Source organism: Limulus polyphemus, unplaced genomic scaffold (genome assembly GCF_000517525.1).
Source record: "Limulus polyphemus unplaced genomic scaffold, Limulus_polyphemus-2.1.2 Scaffold421, whole genome shotgun sequence".
In the NCBI taxonomy this organism is placed as follows: Eukaryota; Metazoa; Arthropoda; class Merostomata; order Xiphosura; family Limulidae; genus Limulus; species Limulus polyphemus.
This window is the reverse complement of record NW_013666031.1, coordinates 444,430-464,914: the sequence shown is the minus strand read 5'-3', so window position 1 is coordinate 464,914 and position 20,485 is coordinate 444,430. Positions and strand designations below refer to the sequence as shown.

The window sequence follows — 20,485 nt, the reverse complement described above, 5'->3', positions numbered from 1 at the left end:
ATACAAAAAAACAGTTACTTTGAATTTTAATAAAGATAATAAAAAATTAATGATACTTACAGATAATTTTGGATTTTACGGTCTTATGGCAAGGTCTTAAGTTGTGAAGGTTGTATGAAAACTCAAGTTTTGGATTGGTGAGACTAAGTTTAAGACCTTTGACAAGGATCCATTTACTGAAATTAAAAACAAACTTATGAGAATCAAATCCCGGTGAAGTGGGTGATTCATTTTATAATTTTTAATTTTAACTTTGAAGTAAACAGACAAAGTTAAAATATATCCAAGAAATAGCATTTTGTAGATCTTGACTTGTTTTTTCTTGGTTAGGCCTTAGACATCAATGCTGATTTTGTTTGAATTTCAGTTCTTCTTCTAGAAACCAGCATTACAAGTCAAAGTAGGAAGAAGTATCATGAAATCTGTGTTTGGTAGATTAAGATTGGATTTCTTCTTAAGATGGTATCTCAGTCTTTGACTCTCTTGGCAGTTCAGGGGTAATTTTGTGCCATCATCACTAGGGAAGGCTGTGATAAAATTATATATATTCTTCAAAGTCTTCTTAGGCTGTCAGAAAGGAAATGCTTCTCTGCTTCTTCAAAGTCCCACACCCTTTCACTTCCATTTAATTATGAATTTCTTCTTTGTTGTTTAGATTCACCTTTTCCTTTGTTACATGCAAAAAAATCCCTGGCTTATTTTTTCATGTGATATCTGTGACAAAAATTGATGCCATTTGTATTTTAAAGTTTAAACTGTTTCAATTTACCAGAAAGATTAACATTAATCATACATGTTTGAGTGTTCCTTTTACCAGTGTCTTAAGATTTTGAATTATTTTTGAGTGTATATATTTTGTTTCCATTACTAAACAGGTAATGACAGGAATTACCACAGCATTGTCCACACTTAGTAAGTTAGGGATGTCACATCAACTGGGAACTTTAAAGTCATCTAGTAGTACTTCACTGAACATCAGTCAAGCCTCGGCCATCCCTCCTCCAAGTCTGCCAGTATCTGTTGCTGCTCCATTTTCTAATCAGCCAAGACTTCCAGGAAGCCCTACCTTTATAGTTCGCCCACCCATATCTGTAAGTGGTACTGTGAGAGCACCACCTTTTCCAACTAATTATCAAAATGCCTGGGTTGGAGCTAACTCTTTAGGGAAGAATCTTGCTGTCACATCTTCACATCTCAATTCCTCAGGGGTTCCATTATCCATACAACCAGACACTCTTCAAGCCATAGTGAATACTACCACAAGTAAATGCCCTGCTGTCCGATTGCTGTTTCCCAAAGAACGAAATATGATAGGGAGCCAAAATAGTACCACCATCAATACCAAAGCTACAGTTTCTTATACAATAGCTGAAATCTCACAGAGAAAGTCTTCTAAGACTCTTCCAGTCTATAACAACACTGTATCTATCAGGCCTACTTTGGCTGCAGCTGACACGAAATTGACTCTTACTGCATTGAGCCAGCTAGGAAATTTGACAGCAACTGCTTCAAATAGCATTCAGAGTTCCACAGAGTTCTCACCAACTCAGTCCTTGATTCAACCCTTTCCCGTGTCTGAATCATCAAGCCACATAAGAACACAAAATAATAAGATGGTTATTCAAATTACACAAACATCAGTGGTTCAGCACCAGACAAAAATTACCAGTGGTCAACCAGTAATGCAACAGGCTCTTATAACAAATGGTGTAAGAGCAACTGAAGAATTACCAGTCTCTCAGTACACACCTTTTCATAATCATTTTAGCAAAGTGGTTGAACATAGTGTATGGGGACAAAAGGAGACCAAACCCAACTTTGCTAGTGTTGCTGCTGCAGGGATTACTTCAGTAGCAATGAACGCCCAAAACTCAAATCCTGTCCAAACTTCCCTCTCTTTGTCTCTTCCGCAGACCACTGACTACAAGGTTGATGCAGCTAAAGCTCCTGGTTATCGTGGCAACCTTCATGTTTCCCCCTGTGGATTAAGTAATTCATTTAGTGTGGGTGGAATCAGTCAACCAGTTTCTGTTAATACCAACTACAGACTCATAGGAAGTGGGCCTCGAAGTGCTCCTTGCACACCACCTTTGGGTCCTATAGGAACTCCATCTAGTTCAATTCCTTTGAAGCATGGTGGCATTTCTGTCATTGCCAGTCTTGGTGAGTCAAGATCATCTCCTGATTCCCACCACTTTCCAGACAATGAAATGGTTAGCAGTATGGATGGAAGTTGTACAGTTTCATCCTATGCCTCTGTCTCTCGGGTACTAAGTGCTTCTCAAGTGACAGCAGAAGCCTTGTATCAGTCTCAAGCCATGCAAGGCCTTAATATGAATCTACCTATGAACAACCATTTTGCAAGGATTCATGACTTTTCACCAGCCTCAGGAGTTCATTTTCCTGGTCCATCACTTGGTACTCGTACAGATACCACTTTCAGCCAGCATACACCCTTATCATCTGTAGGATCTGTGGCTTCTGACAGCACTTCTGACTGTAGTACAACTAATAGTACTAACTCTCATGTTTTTCAAAGCAATTTAAATCCTAATGCTCCAGACTTTTCTAGTCGTACCTCTTTACTGGTAGCCCATCAAAACTCTCATGGGCCATCTGTTGCTTCTCGCATGACCAATGTACATGCACCTTACCATGAAAGTACCCAGACAACCCAAAACCCTGGTAATATGATACATGTGATAGCTGGTGGGGCAAATGTCAATCACCAGCTACCATTTCACAATGGATTCTTTGCTCCAAATGGAAAACGCTACCCATTTCCACTCTCCCATGTGCAACAGAACCTAACAGAGTATAATCCTCATCCTCCTCCTGGTCCAGTTGGGTCAATCCCACCCAGTATGGCTGGTCCAGGGTTCAATGCAGAAGCATTAAAACTCATAACAACAATGGGAGGATTTCCAACACCACCACATCCAGCCCAAGCAATGCAACATCCCATGGGTGTTTTACCACATCACTTTACTAACATGGCTCAAGTTATGGAACTAAGACAGAACCAGATATCTACTTATACAACTCCATCGATTGGGACCTCTGCCAAAGGTGATTCTTCTTTCTTTCTTTTTTTGTTTTTGTTTATGTTGTTGATATCATTATAATTATTATTTTAGGATGATTTAATATGTCTCAGACACTGAGATACTGAATACAGGGATGAATCTTTTCTTTTTTATATAACCATTTTTCAGTTCATTTTCTCATCTCATTTTTTGACTTTTCTATTACCAAGATATCAGGTAGATATAGGTAACAAACATAGGATTTATGTATTCTTCTCTGATTTTTTATATAATATATGGGTGTAATCTGTGGAAAGAATTACCTTATGATTAATTTTCAGTTATTATATAGAGTTGGACCAAAATATACCCATGTTAGTAAAAGATATTACCTAATTCAAAGACTGTAAATATTTATTGTACTTATATTGGTAATCAAAGGGTTAGGTGTTTTATTTTTCATAGATTTTTCATTATAAATATATTGAAGTGTATTTTATTTCATTGTGAAATACCTCTAACTTTACTAGTCCATAGAATTGGTACTGAAAGAACTGAAAATTGTTTTTTAACTTGTTTTTTCCTGGATACCACCATTATAAGGTTTATTTTTGTTTATTTTTCATCTGATCCCTGTTGTGTGATAATAATGAAAGTCTTCTGGATATATCTGGAAATCCGGATATTTCTAAAAAGTCCTGGAAACCTCCGGTTTTCTTCCGGAGAAACACATTTTTTAAAATTATTTATTGGATTTTGGTGTTCCATGCCATAGATAAGCGTTTATGCAATCGCACGGATTGTTTACATTCGGCGAATGAGTTTGATTTTACAATAAATATATGTCTGATTTATTTTTAGCAATGTTTTAATAATGAATCTATTCAATTTCATAATTGTGTGAACTGTTTAGTCTCAGTTGAATCATACACATTTCACAAATACATATGCAGTACTGAGTGTAAGTTATAAAAGCATTACTTTATATAAGTTTTGACATCCAATTGTGAAAATTATGAATTCCAAAGAATGCACTCTTGAAAATTATCCATTAACTAGGGGAATCAGATTTGATATTTCTCACATGTATTTTATAATGTAAGAAAAATGAGGTAACTTGTTTAAGTGAATTTTAAGTACCAAAATGCAGGATTTTGGGTGCCGGACCCCCCTTACTTGGCTTCAATTATTTTCAGGCTTTTTAGGAAAGGGACACTTTCATCTCTGGTGTGAACAGTGATTGATTCACTAAGAAAAACAGTTATGAAATATCATTATATCATGTACATTATGTTTAGAAATTTTTGATAAATCTCTCACTGAATAACATTTAAACAATATTCCAGGTGTGTGTCCTTTTTTGTTTAACAGATTTGTGGGAAAAGACACCCATGCTTGTCCAACTTTGAAAGTCGGATTAATTAAGCTTCACATGTTTTTCACCAATTATATGCTTAATGAGTGTAAAGAAACTTTCAGATTAAAGGTCAACTGTGCCATTTTCAAGTTATTGCATAGTTAACATTATTTGTGGAAGTACAAAAAAATGAACCAAAATATTATTTTGGTTAAAAGTGCACTATGGGTTTAAGGAATGGATACAAGACATTTGTAAGAAAATATGAACAGTGTAGAAACCCCAGGGCTATTAACATGCATGCTCCCAGCTGCTTAGGAGTCACATCAAATTAAGAGATTAATTTGGCTTACATAATTGACATATTGAACTTTGAAGGTACGAGTCCTCAGTATGATGTAAAATTATATGTTCTTACAAAAATGAAAATCAAAGCTTTTTTGATTGGTGTAGCTGATAAATCTCACAAACTTTCAGCTGAGCATATGCTCAAGCAGTTTGAGGTAAACCACCGAAATGAGTACAAATTTCCATTATTTCCTAAGATAAAGAGTGACATGACCCAACTGTTTTCTAAGCAGAGAAATAAACAGTAAACAACTTTGGCCAGTTGGCACAATAGCATAGCAAGGTGACAACGTTATGAACAATACATTGTTAGTTGGATAAGTTTTTGCAATTGAAACTGGGACCAGTAACATGTCAATAAAATTGCAGGCTCGCACTGATAGCACAATACTGCTAAATGAAGCATATGCTAGTAATAACACAGCCAATTTGTCAACAAGAAGGGTTAGAGTTGTGGTTGTGATATACAAGGATGTTTTATCTGACCATGTCATAGAGCTGTCAGGAATCTTTGGCATTTCACAGATATTTGGTTGAAGCACACCCACCTAACAATGATGAACCATTCATAACAAACCAATAAATATGATCACAGTGTACATAAGCAAACTAATAAACTTCATATTCGATGACGAGGAACCCACTTTGAGACTAATAATGGCTGGAGACGGCTTGAATGGGTAATGAAGAAAAACTTTAATATAACAGCAAATGTACAACGTTTCGACAAGGAGTACCTGATGATGACAAAACCTTGTCAAAACGTTGTACATTTGCTGTTATATTAAAGTTTTTCTTCATTACCCATTCAAGCCGTCTCCAGCCATTATTAATAAACTTCATATTTTAGATTTATTGTCAATACGATTTATCTATTATGAGACACAAGCAGCATTTTCGCACTACACAGTTCATTTGTTTTTCTTATATTACCATAAATATGCATGTTTTAAATTCAAAATGTGTAATGCCATGTTGCACTACACTTATTTTTTCTAATCTATATTATTTCCCAATCTAGCACCCTCTGGTCATGCATGTTGCCCTAAACAACTGATGACCATTTGGGTGCAGGCACCATGTTTGGAGGGCAATATATCTTTAACCAAAAAGCATGTAAAAATTCTTCTTAATGAAGTTTTCATACTGATACTGATTTACAATAAACATAAATGTCAGACTCAAATAAAATAGCACAATGAATTAGTTTTAAGAAGTTGGTCAAAATATGAAAACACCATTTCTTATGAATTGGTTGTTAAATTATATTTTACTATATATATAGTTAAACACTTGAATTTTCATGAAAACTGCTTGATTTTCCTACTCAGTATTGTAACTTATTGCAGTTTATATGTTCAGGGAAATGATTACCTCAGTTTGTAATAAGCTGGAACTTTACATAGTGACTCCTTTATATTTGGAACACCATTCTTTGTGTCATTTTGCCTGTTTTACCCTCTTTGCTTGATTTTTCTTTTTCAGGCAGGCAGATTTTACCTTACCTCAGTTGGAGGATTCCAAAAGTTTTTTTTCTATTCTTTCTTTCATCAACATATCTTACTGCTAAGATCTGACAGTTTTCTAATTTAACCAAGGACAGATTTTACATATTTTTTTAATTTCTTTCTGGAGCATTGTTGCAGAACCGGAGAGTTATGTTTTTGCTAGTTTCTTTACACCATGTCTTTTTTTAAAAAGTTATGTGCAGCTCATTTTTATGGAACATGTTTTTGTTAATGTTCTTAATGTGGTGGAAACCAAGACCTATCATAATTTTGAGTTTAGTTCAGTTCTCATTCATACTGGATATTCTTAGAACTCCTGTATAAAAATTGATCTTCCTCTGAATTTTTATTTGAATTTCAATAAGAAATTGTCATTTTATTATTCTCCAAGCAATCTTCCAGACATATTTTTTTTAGGTGAAAATGGGATTCTGTGGTTCTTTTTACATAACGTGGAGAGGAGGTTGATCAGATTTATCGATCTTTAGAGGATGGTGATGTATGATTTGTAGTTCTTAAAGGCTTTTGAACAAGACCTGGACCTATTTTAGGATTTTATACCTTGTCTATCATCTTTTCTTTTGTTCTCTCTACTTATAGACAAGTTCATTTAGAACTCCTTTATCAGGAAGTTTTTTTTTTACTCAAGTGGTTACTTATGAAGCTGGTAGACCAGATCCATGTTTTTCTTCTCCTCTCTGTATGGTTTCTAAGAATGCTTAGGATTAGGAACTAGTTGTGGATCACTGTCATCTAAATTTATTATAACTGTTCCACATGGAATACTGTGTGTATGATGGAGTTAGATATTACAGATGCTTATTTCATATTTCTGGTCATATGCTCCATATTATTATTATTATTGCTGCTAAAAAAATATATTAAAAAAAAGTGGAAGTATGAGTTGTATTAAGGTTGGAAGAGTGACTTTAAAGCTATATGTTATTGATATCTTAAACTACTAATTTTATTGTTCAACAGAAACAATTTTAAACACTTATTTTTCATCTTGTAAATTAAAGATGTTATTTTTTTCGGTGATTTCATATTAGAATTCCATGATTTTTTGTGTCACAGCCATAATCAGAATGAGATATGAGCACTTTACTGTTTAGAAGAGTGAAGTATTTTCTAAAGATGCCCTAACCCATCTGGTTTTTTCTTGCTTGTTCCAATCTTTTATACCCCACTAAATTGCACTTGACGATATTTGTCTCGTGACACTCTCCACCTATATCAATGTGCCCCCTATCCTGGTACTGTATATAAGCACCTCATTCTTGACAAAGTATCACTAACAGGTTTCCCAGTCCTACAATCATTTGTAAGTACTTGAAACATTTTCCATGTTACCAGGGGAAAAAAAAAATAAAAAAAAATTGGCAAACTGATTTACGGTATGAATTTCCAGATTATTATTACCAGCACGGAGACAAATCAGGTCTTTCCTATCCACAACAATCCGGGGGTGGGGGTCACTCTTGGTTGAAACTGTCAGTGATCTTATTCGTAGTGAGTTGGAGACATATATTTGGCTGTGTGGTGTTCCTCCAGGGGGCTCTGAGGCTGTAATTGGGGTGATCCTAGATATTCTGGAGAGAATTTAGATTTGCTTTTTCCTGCATCTACTTTTAGTCTGTTGGCTTTTCAGTATCCCTGTGGGACAGTGACGAGTTTGTGGACTTGCAACACTGAAATCCGGGGGTTTGATTTCCTATATAGACACAACAGATAGCCCAACGTTGCTTGCTCTAACAAAACAAACTTACCTGTCTGAATGTGGGTCCAATCAACGATAATCAACACAGTATTTTAAATGACATAAAAAAAAAGTAGGTCGCTTTGGGATAATCTGCCTTTGATTTGTTTTCTTCTGTTGGTTCATCTAGATTGTGATGTTTTTGGTCTTTCCTCGCTTGGTTTTGAGCCTGCACCTTACTTGACAGCTGAAAGGCCCGGGAGCAAATTTTTAGTTTTCTCTCCATTCACGGACATTGTGGTTCATGCTGGGAGGTTCTCTTCTCAGTTACATAAAGGAACAGTTATGCCTTATCCGACATGGTTGTGGTAACTTTGTGATTTAGCCTACCACCGCTAGGTGGAAGCATTTTCTGAGTCTCAAATAATCCATCTGCTCATTGAATTTCGGGTTTCTTAGGTGGAGCTTGTAGTTAACTTGAATGGAACAATGTCCCCTGATGGGATAGGGAAAGTCTATAGACTTACAACTCTAAAATTCAACATTTTGTTTTTCTTTCACTTTGCTTTGTTGGAAGACTCAGGATCACCAAGTTCTTTGATGACGAGTTGAAACCATTGTTAGCATGCACATTGGTGTAATTGTCAGCTTCTACATTCATCCTTGTCATTCTGTCTATATCCAAGGGTTCTGCTGCTCAGTTGGATCATCGCCAGCAGCGTCAGTGATTATTGTATGCCTTCTGGGTTTGTGGGGGTTCAGATCTGAGATTTTCTAGATGTGTGGTAACCTTAGCCATGGATCCAGGAGTAATACATGTCCTTGAATCAGGATTAGTCATTCAGTTCACATCTTCACCACTATTATCTATCCTGCAGATCCTCTGGATATGGAACCTAGTTCTAGGACTATCAGAGTTTGGTTGGGCTGGGGGTAGTGAGAGAGTTGTGCTAGTTCTTCTGAGGTTTTATTCCTGAAAAGACAGGAGATTAATGTCTGGTCATCAATCTTTCTCATCTTTATTATTTTCTCCCACCACTATTGGCATGTTTTGTGTGCAAGGGTTAATTACTGCAGTTCTGGGTTTTTACCTCTGTACTTGCATCGGCTTCATATGGGTTTTTTCTTGTCACCTCCATTCCATTGCACTGGCACACACCATTCAATAGATGGCTGGTTACTGCTGGCACCATCTCATTGAATGTCAGAACATCACATCCTGATTTTACTCTCAGAAACAACCAAGACAGGCTTCATTCTCAGGGTTGAGACATCCATTCTTGCTCCAATTCAATATGTCATTAGTCTGGGTATTTTTATTTTTAATTTTGTCTTTCTATCAGGTTCAGTTAACTCCCATCCAGCTCCACGCAATGGAACAGGATGCCCGACTCATACTCACTTCTCCTTCTCCCATTTCGCAGACAGTTCTTTCTCTTCTGAGAATGTGGGAATCACCTGAATCCCACATACCTTTCAGATGACAGCAAAATAGATTCTTTTAATGGTCTTTATGTGACAAAGGGATCATAAACATCAATTCACTGGATTTCCCCAAGTTTCCTTAGTCAGGATCATTCTTCGATCTTGAGGTATTGTTAAGTCGGGACACTACTAAGATACGAGTTCCTCTACTGCTACCTCGTCCAGAGTTCCATCTCTTCCTTGCTTTATGGATGGGGTGCACATACCATCAGTCAGGAATTCCAGAGTCAATGCACTGACAATGAGGATTCCCTACACAGTGTTTTAATCCTTTTTGCTCTTCAATATGAACTATCATGAGTAAAGCATAAAAGGATCCTGCCCATCCCTGCCGATCATTGGATTGAATAAGTATGGGTCAGTTTGCTTTTAAAATTTAGGAAACTTGTTTCACCTTTTGCACTGTTTCCAGTGCACTGTTTCTCAGGGCTCCTCAATGAGCATTACCCTCCAGATTCTACTAGTGGAGCTAGGGAGTCCTTATCACACCCGGTTTCCAGTCACCCGGGTGGTGGACAGAGGCTTTTCCTCTAGAGTGTTAGAGTAAATTCTTCCACTTTTGGAGAAGGGGGTGAAGTTTGGGGCTCTCTTATCCAGGTCCCTGGAAGTTTTTTCCTAGATGTTGGTAAGAGAGGCACCAGCCTACGTTGGATCTTACTTGTAATACCAGTTCCGATTTTACACTTGGCTATCCGGTTGGGTTGAGTGTGGCCCTTCTTTTTTATCAATAATGGTTCAGTACATTATTCATGGAAGAGGGTCCACTGTCTCCTTGTAATTCTGGGTCCTGAGCACAGTTTGTTCCATGTCCTCCCCATAATTCTGGGTCAAGTGTAATTTACCTTTCCCACACTGTTGTGGAGTGAGGATGAATGTTCATAATTCCAGACTTGATGAATTCTGTTTCTTCAGGTTGAGTAAGGCATACACGATCCCGTCATTCCAAGCCTGGGGTGTTGCCTTTTGGACTTCTTCAGGATGAGGAGAAGGTTTGTCCGTTTCAGTGTTGCTTACCTTCTCATTGTGATTTTGGTGGCTTGGAATGCATCATTCTATGGCTACATTGTGTCAGATAGCCTTAGTAGCTTTGCTATAGCAAAGACAAGGTGAGCAAGTTTAGTGGCAATGGGAACCAAATAAAGACCTTCAAATTATGAGCCCCACCCCGTCCTAAATCAACCAAAGCTCAACAACCTTGAAGTTAAAAAAAAACCTAGAAGGCTAAATAGGGCAGAGCACAGATAACCCATTATGTAGCTTTGTGCTTAATAGTAAAAACACATAATAGCAGTATTTCGATTATTTAGATAGTTGGTGTAATCAAAGGTTCTAACAATTGGAAGCTCTGATTTTGATTAGTTTATTATTTTCATGAAAATCAATTTATTTGTAATTTTGTTGGAATAATTGACAATGATAATAATGGGAAACATTTCAATTGAGTTAATCATATTTTGATTAATCCATTAGTTTATGTGACACTAATAATATAATTGCTGCTCATAGGTAATTGATTAAATCACTTGGCTATATCTTAAAATCTGTCTAATATGGCTTTTAGCTTTGTTGAACCAAATTTTGTTTGTTAGTGACTCAAGATAGTCTATGTGGTTCAGACGATTGTGAAGCCGTGTTCAAAAGAGAATTTTTCAACTACCTCTCTCTCTCTCTCCTCCTTTTTTCTTTTTAAATTAAAATCAAGAGAAATGGAGGGAGCAGTGTAAGATTTAAAGCAAGTATGTGAGAGATGTTCTGAAATCAGTTTAGCTGTAATTTTTTGTTTTTTATGTTTAGAATAAATGATTGTCTTAACAACAACCTGGTAATGAAATTATTTTCACTAGTAATGCCATACCAATTTTGAATAAGTGTATGCCATTTATTTACTAGGAGAAAATTAACTTTTCAAAATTATTGATAGGATATGGCAAGCAAAATAATAATTAATAGTCTGTTAATTGTATGTAGCTTTGGAAATTGTACTTCTGAAAAGTGGTTTTTAATAGAAATTAGAGAAATTAAACAGTTGTATTATTTTTTCATTTATATTATTATTATTATTACTAATACTAAATGTTTACAATTCAAGATATTTTGAGGCTTCAAGGCCCTAGATTTTTTAGGGCTATGTCCAGCTTTTTACAAAGTTTCTAGAGAGAGAATCATACAGTTAATTGAAATTAAATTTTCTTTTAAAAATAGAAAAAATTGCTTCAGTAGTACCTTCTCTGTATATTAAAAAAATAATTCTTAAATTTTGAAAAACTAATTTATTCTGTGTGCATTTACATGTATACATTTATCTGTAACAAAATCATGATATTTATATTTCTGATATCCATAAATACATTAATAAGTTACATATCTTCAAGTAACTTTTTTATGATAAGATTTGAGAATTACATCATTGAAGCTATTTATTTCAATCATTCAAGCAACCAAGTGAAATTGAAAAGTTGTCTTAAGACTGGCTCCACCTAATTAACTTGTGTTCAATAGTAGAATTACTTCCTACCATCACTTCTTAAACATCAAACTACTTGTACTAAATAGGATGAGTTAAAAAAAGTGATTAATCCAAAGGAATTTTGGGAGTTTCTTACTGCCACTTAATAACCATTAACCTTGAAAATAAGTTGAACTTGGGGATAAACCATACCAATTATTTTAAAAGTATTTTTAGCAGATTATTATGGAAGGTATTTTACATTATAAAATAAAATAAAAGTTCTGATGAGGATCCATGAAACTGAATAGGAATTGTTCAGTAGGGAAGGATGAGTTTTACTTAGCAGTTTAGTTTTGTTATATTTAGTAAGCTGACGTAATGGAAATAGATTTTTTCCACTATTATGAGAAGCACATCTTTAAGACAGAATGTAATAACTTAAATACACTGATCTTTAAGACATAATATTGATAAATAAAATATATTCTGTTTATAGATGGAGGCTCACCAGTGGTTGCTGCTTCTCCCTCGGGTTCACCTCAAGGCAGCAATCTTGGATCTCCAGTTGGAGTGGGGAGTGATCATCCTGGAATTGTATGCGAAGATAGAAAACTGCCAAGACCAATAGGAACAGAACGAGCTCAGAAGAAAAATCCAACATTTGCAAGTTTGTCAGAAGTTCCAGATATATGGTCCTATGGTGCAAGTAAGATAAATGGTACATTTATGTGTTCTAATTATTTCTCTTTGTCTAAGATGAAGTAAAGAGGCAATTTAAATGTATTTTCAATTGTATCATTTTAATTTATATGGAATAAAGCTGACAGTTTTCCTATAAGTTATCATCATAATATTTCATATAAATACTTAACTTTGTTTTGCTCCTGCAGTCACTTAATTACTTGAGTTTACATAAAAATATATCAGTTTAGGCTCTGTGTATAAAAAATTTTAATGTATATTGTAAAAAAATTACACATTTTAAATGGAGATTTATTTTAATAATCATTTAAGTTATTTGAAAGTGAGTTGTATTTAAGTAAGTGCACAGAAATTTAAGCATTTCGTGCATTATGAAAATAACTTTAAATTTGGATACTTTTTTGTAATGATTTTTATAGTGCATTTACTTGTACAAAGATATTTAAGCTGTGTTAAGATAAAATACTAGAAAGTTTTTATTACCTCATTTTAAACAAACGTATATAAATAGTTTATCATAAATTCCTCTAGCTTGTAGACTTAATTGCATGTGTTAGAAAAGAGGCTAATCAATGATGTGTTTAGAATATGGAGGAGCTTGATGGATACACTGGGGCTTCTGTAAGTAATGAGATGCCTTTGAATCCCACTGCAGAGTGCCAGTATTTTATACCAGAGCACAGAAGTAAGGTAAAAGAGAGCCTTTTCAGCTTGTGCAAAATATGTAATGTAAGCGTAATCTGCCTACTAATACCTAAACACTATAGTTTTTTCTAATTTTAAGACATGTACAATGAATTTAGGCATTTTTTTTGCATTGAACTATAAAAATTGTATTCATGTTTGCTAATACATCAAATTGTCATCTGCTAGATATCTTACACTTTTTCTTTATTGTGAAATACTTTATATTGTTCAAACTGGAGTACTGTTGTGACCAGAATCAAATGCCAAGTAGATAATATTTATTACAACAGCCCTAAAACTTTTTTGCCACATATTAACCCATAAATTATTCTCATTATCCCCTGGTGGGTCAGTGGACAGTTTTTCCAACTTACCCCACTGCTATCTGGAGTTTTATTCCTAGAGAGCACAGAGTACAGAAACTCATTGTGTAGTTTTATCCTAAAACAACAAACTGTTCTCATCATTCCAGGCTAGGTAGTAATGATAATCAATATTAAAGGCCACATATTAGCCTATAAAATGTTCTTATAATTACAGACTATGTATTCATAATCTGAAACATTACAGGCCATATATTACCCTGAAAATATTCTTATCATTACAGTTTATATATTAATGAGCCTTAATATTATAAACCACATATTAACTCATGAACTATTCTCATTGTTCCCTGTTGAGTCAGTGGTCAGTTTTCCAACTTATCCTACTGCTGTCTAGAGTTTTTTTCGTGGGGTGGACAGAGCACAGTTACCCCATTGTGTAGTTTAATGCTAAAACAACAACCCATCCTCATCATTACAGATTTTGTATTAATGATCCCAAATGTTACAGTCTATATATTAACTCTAAATTATTCTCATCATTATAGGCTATGTATAAGTGAGCCTTAATATTATAAAACACATATTAACTCATAAACTATTTTCATTATTACAAGCTATCTATTGATGATCCTCAACATCATATGTCATATACTCACTTGTAAGCTATTCTCATTGTTAGAGGTAATCTATTAATATCCTCAACATTATAGGTCACATATTAACTCATAAACTATTCTTGTTGTTAAAGGCTGTTTGTTAATGATCATCAACATTATAAACCACATATTAACCCACAAACAATCCTCACTTTTACAGGTTATACATTAATCTAGAAGCCACACTAACCATCATAGGTCATGCATTAACAACTTTTAACATTAAAAATCTACATTTATATCAACAAACAAGCCTCACAAGTACAAATGGTATTAAAAGTGCTCTCCATACATTAACAGTCATCAACAAGAACATATATTGACTCACAAATAAAAGTCAAAATGAATGATTTTTCACCTTTATTGACTGTAAGTTAAATTATAAACTTATTTATTCATTACATGTTCTTGATTAACCTGTAAACCAAATCAACTTCATCTTTACAGGTTATCCATTGTATATATACACATTAAGTCAGAGACTCTTTTCAAATACCTTGCAGTTCTTCAATTAACCCCTGAAGTGTGTTAATAAACTATGGTTGCCCTTACTTAAACATGCATTTAAGACATAGAACACTTCATCATAAATTCAGAGACAGTTGTTAATGTCATGGTTAGAGCTGGGGAGTTAGTGAAATCTGCTAATCAATTAATCATCAGGTTACATATATCAGATATATGAATTTAAGATCACTGCTGTACATGAAAATGTATCACATACACATTGTAGTATCAAATTCAGGTTTGAAATCTTTAATAATATGAAAAAATATTTATAACTGTGGGTTATTCTCTACTAATTTTCTCAAGTTTTCCATGTTAAAAATAATTGTCTGAAGATTATGTTTGTTGAAACTAGGAAAGATTCTTGTTACAGTGTGTGTGATAGGTATATAATTCAGAGAAAAACAGAGACAGTACAACATTTACTACTTCCCAATAAAACTTCATGATACTAGATTACCTCTTTACAGACATTAAAATGAACAATAAGGTGCAAATTAAAGTAATGTAAAAAATAATAATCACAGTAATATGAAGTAATCTTTAATTACAGATGTTTCAGAATTTTTTCTAATTCCATTATCAACAAGAAAAACTTAAGAAATAATTAATAGTTTTATATGTATAAAAACCTCATAGTTTTTAAGCAAGAAGTTGTTGATATGTACAGAAGTTTAAAAAAGAACACAATAAGAAACATGTTTGCACAAAGAAATCAATAAATGAAACCGTCGACAGCTTATTGTATTAGGAAATGTTTAAGAGGCATGTGAAGATGTCAGACTTTTGTTTTCCCTTTTCATTGCTTCCTATAAAGCTAGAGCTAGCCATAATTAAACAGGAATTCTATTATTGTAAATAAGTTAATGACGTAATGGTGTAACATATTGTTAGGCTGTTGTTAGTCCACCTATAGTAATTTCTGCCAAACATCATAAAATGAGCAAGTCATTTAGCAGTCACATTTTTTTGTTTTAACTTGCCATAACTTTTTTTATTAAAGCAATCGTACCTAAAGTAACAATGGTTACATTTGTGGATTATAATAAGTTAGCAATATATTAAGTTAAAGTGACACTCTTATTTACATATACAAGGTAAACATGAACATTGGGCATAACTGTGGCTAGTTATGTAACCAATGGCCACTAGGACACACACTAAAATTTGTGAGCTGTGTACAGGCAGAATGCATCCATACCATCCTGCACAGGTGAAACAACAGAAGTAGTAATAACTAATATTTTGATTTCTAGCATTGTTGAAATAATTGTAAACATTAATTGTGTTTAGTTGACTATTTCCATGAGTCGTGACACTAGTTGATTAAGATTAACAACCTTGAATTAAGCCAAAATAATGAGAAATCATAATGGCAATATCTCAATTGCTTAGATAGTTGAAATAATTGTAAATAATAATTTTGATCAGTAGGTTATTTTCTTGACATTGATCAGCTGTAATTATGGGTCATACATTAATCACTAAAGTAGCCCTACCACTACAGATCACATAAGTAACAAACTAACTGTACCATTACAAGCTATGCATTAACAGTCTTCAATATATAGTATTAGGTCACTGTATTAACTAGTGTATCTATTCTCATTACAGACTATGTACTGTCCCTACTCACTACTACAAGTTGTCATTACAGACAGTGAATCTCTGTTTATGATGTCATGTGCTGTGAAATTGACTAGAGATGAAAAACTAACTGCTGGGAGTGAAATTCACCATAGCAACCTCACATTATCCATACTCACCATTGTGTATTTATTTTCATTTCAGACTGCTCTGCCTATACTCATTTTCAAAAGTCATGTATTCTCTTTGTAAGCTGTGCATTATCTGTATTCACCATTATAAGTTGTGTACCTAATCTTGTTATCGACCAAGCTCTAGCCATACTTACAATTGCAGGTTGTATATCTCTTCTCATTGCAGGTCTTGCACTCTCTGTACCCATTATCACCAATTACTGTGTAGTACTTATTACAGGCCATTTTATTAATGTTCACCTTTAACAACAACTTCATATTTACTTTTACAATTACTCATTTTACTTACCATTACCATCTACTCACCCCCTCATAATTACTGACCATTGCCTTTTGTTATCATTACTACTTTCTTACACACTCATTTTAACAGGCCACTATTCTTTCCATTGCAAAGTACTGCATGTTTCAATATAGACCACTGACTTGTTTTATTGTTACCTCAACTCTGAACAAGCCATAGCCCTTTTTTATTATTATGACTTAATCTACACTCGTTATTACAGACCTTTATAATTTTTTAACACTACCACCTATTCCACATCCCCATTAGTGAGACTGTCCTTTCTCACTAGTATCACCTACTGCATACTCAATATTACAAACTGTTATTATTAGCACCTACTTAATATATCAAGACATTTTATGCATACCATTACCCTGTGTGATAGATAAGTGGGATAAATATTGATTAATCTAAAGTATTATGTTTGAAAACCTTACAGTAAATGGATCATATGATGGTATTTTCATGTAATGAAACAGCAAAGAGAAAAAAGATCTTAAAATTTCTAGTGGCTAAATAATTTATGTTAAAATATATTTAATCTTTTCTGTTATCTCAAAATTATGATATTAAAGAAAAAAAATTAAGCACTCTTACAATATGAATGGAAAAACACCTTTACATTTTGTGTTGTAAAATTTGAAATGTATCCCTCTTTTACATATAATGCTAGAAAACTGTTACATATAACACTAGAACACAATGTTACATATAATAGTAGGACAGTGTCACATATGTCTGATGAGGTATAACATGGTAAGGAACCTTCTTTTTTGTTGTTGTTTTGTTTGATCTATATTTCTCACTGTTTTTCTAAACAGATATCAGCTCAGCAGGAGATTGGATCCATCAAATACCTTCAGGTATAGCAGCAATGCAAACACTCTCACAGGAGGATCCCCATCCACACATACTGCACAATAATTACATGAGTGGCAGGTATGGGGAAAACCTAGTATCAGTGACACAACAAAGCTCTTCATTAGAGCAGTCTTACCAGGTGAGTCAAGTTAGTTTGTAATTTTAGTATGTTTATTTTTTGAGGAATTATAAAGTATTATTTTGTACACCACATTTTGATTAGCTATTTTGAAGATTTGCTGTCAGGTGCAGTTTCCTATTTTTTTTTATTGTTGTTGAGGGATTCTTAATTAATTAATTATTTTTTCTGCAAATGAATTATATAGCCCCCCAATGTCTCAGTAGTAAGTCTGAAAGCTTGTGCTAAAAACCGAGTTTCAATACCTGTGGTGGGCACAACACAGGTAGCCCATTGTGTAGCATTGTACTTAACAATAAACAAACACATTATGAGTTGATACACGTTTGAAACCTAATCACAAATCTTTTAGGTGCATTTTACTCAGAAGTTTCAAGTACAAGTGTATCATTTTGTATACTTTTTTTTTTGTAATTCCAAACTTTTTTGTGTTTTATGATTGCTGTCCAGTTTGATTAATCATCTTGATGATAGCTGTTAAGACCTGTGAACTCTATCCATATAATTACTATGCACATGAAGAAAAATATATTTTATCATTCAAGATAAAATGAAACATAATCTAATAGTTTATTATATTTTTATAGTGGTGCAACAAGATTGTTGATTAAAAGACACATCAAAAACTGTCTTATTTTTCAGAACACCAGATTATGGCCATATAAAGCACTATGACTTCTTGTGAACTAAGAAATTTATAACTAGCTATTTAAGCTAGTGGTGTTTTAGAAGGCAGGGCAGTTTTACTTAATCTGTTATTAACTGTTAAGGAAATAAGGAGACATATATTTGTTCTAATTGACAAATCAAATTTCAATGCTTGCTTCATTCATGGTTAAGAAAAAGTGCATGTAACAATGGGTATGGATTAGAAATAGCTGTGCTTTTTTTTTAAAAAGGTAAGTAAAGGTTTTAGTTATTGCTTTTTTTTAAAAGGAAAATAGTGAATCATGATATTAGCATAAGTAGGCTAGTGATAGCTGAATTTAGCTATGTTATCTGATGTGAGCTGTTGTGTTGCTAGTTTTGTTGTATAGCTGTGTTTGTTTTAACTGTTATTGAGAATTGTTCCACCAAAATATGTAGAAGTACAAAATAAGCTTAATTACTGACACAAAAACAGGATAATTTTGTTATATTCTTTAATAAATATATAAAACCAGTTAAACTTGCTTAAAGAAAGGGAAGAAAATCTAAGTCACCAGAAAAATTCACTGTAGTTCTACGGTATGATCCTGTGGAAATAATCACTTAGATTTTATCTCAGAAAAAATAAACTGTTAGAAAGTGTAATTCAAGTACTTATTAATGATATGATATAGGATATCGACATATCATTTGCAGGATTCTTAGTAAAGCAGATATTAAGCATTTATGGATTCTTTTGGTGTATAATGTCTTACGTTGGCAAAGTATGATTTATTGATGATCAGTGATTTGTGAGACATTATGACTGATAATAATTTACATGACCTCCACCTGATGAACTCTGATGTTGACCAAAAGACCTCGTTGGTAGAGGTGTGAAGTGCACAAGGTATGTTGTTGAGATTTTATTTTGTTCTTCTTACTGAACATCTGTACAGAAAGAATTGTTAAAAATTATCATTAGTCTTATTCTGATATAATGACACACACACAAAACACTGATCTTTACCAGATCACACTTTGTCAGCATAAAATGTTGTGTAATATAATAATTTATACCTTATCAATGATGGATATAAACTGTATTTTGGCTGAGGCAAAATGTATGTTGTTTGCCCAGCTGACTTAGTGAGCTTTGATGTTGAGCAAAAGGCTTTGTTGGCAATGGCATTCAGCATACAGGGTGTGCAGTAAAGATGTTATCATATTCTTGCTATTGAACATAGTGAAACTGAATGAGGATCTTAAAATCACATAAAAACTGTATTAATTGATATTGTCATTAGCATATAAAAGATATCATATGGTTTATTCCTTGTATTATAATGCAGTCTATGAATATAGTCACCCCAGGAGGAGGAGGTTATTCTCCATATTTGAATGGTATGCCAGTACCTCACGTCTTGACCACTCATCTGTATTCTCATGCTAATGGAAGTCTTGCAACAGGAATGGAGGTTGGAGGAGAACTGTGGCATGCTCCTTCCAAAGTGGTGTTACCTAACATTGGAGACAACCTTTCCTGTGACCATAAAATGGTCAGTATCTGGATGGACAATGTGTATGCTTTCAACTAAAGTACAAATAGGATGGCTTAATAAATGTCTTGCCACCCAGTGATTTATGGGAATGAAAGTAAGGTTTTTGTTAGTTTCTCCCCAGTGTCTTACCCTTTGTGATATGTGCTAATAAAAGTAAGGTTTCTTCCAGTGTCTTATCACTGAATGACTTCTGCTAATTAAAGTATTATTTCTGTAAATTTTTCTCTCGATGTCATATCATCAAGTGAAAGTTAAGTTTTTTTGTGTTTCTTCCAGTGTCTTATCATTAAATGCTTCATGCTAATAAAGGTAAGGTTTTGTTTGCATTCTTCCAGTGTCTTATCATTAAATGTTCCATACTAATGAACATACGGTTTTGTTTGCATTCTTCCAGTGTCTTATCATTAAATGTTCCATACTAATGAACATACGGTTTTGTTTGCATTCTTCCAGTGTCTTATCATTAAATGTTCCATACT

General features: G+C 33.8%; 1 protein-coding gene across 1 annotated transcript in view; it reads left to right on the top strand.

Moving 5' to 3' along the window:
• LOC106458148 (ankyrin repeat domain-containing protein 17-like) overlaps positions 1-20,485 on the top strand; it is a 145,292-nt gene that overhangs the window by 122,437 nt on the left and 2,370 nt on the right. The window contains 4 exon segments of the mRNA XM_022384299.1: positions 876-3,069; positions 12,369-12,590; positions 17,639-17,817; positions 19,797-20,100. Of these exon segments, the coding sequence (XP_022240007.1) occupies positions 876-3,069; positions 12,369-12,590; positions 17,639-17,817; positions 19,797-20,042 (2,841 nt within the window). The 3' untranslated portion in view covers positions 20,043-20,100.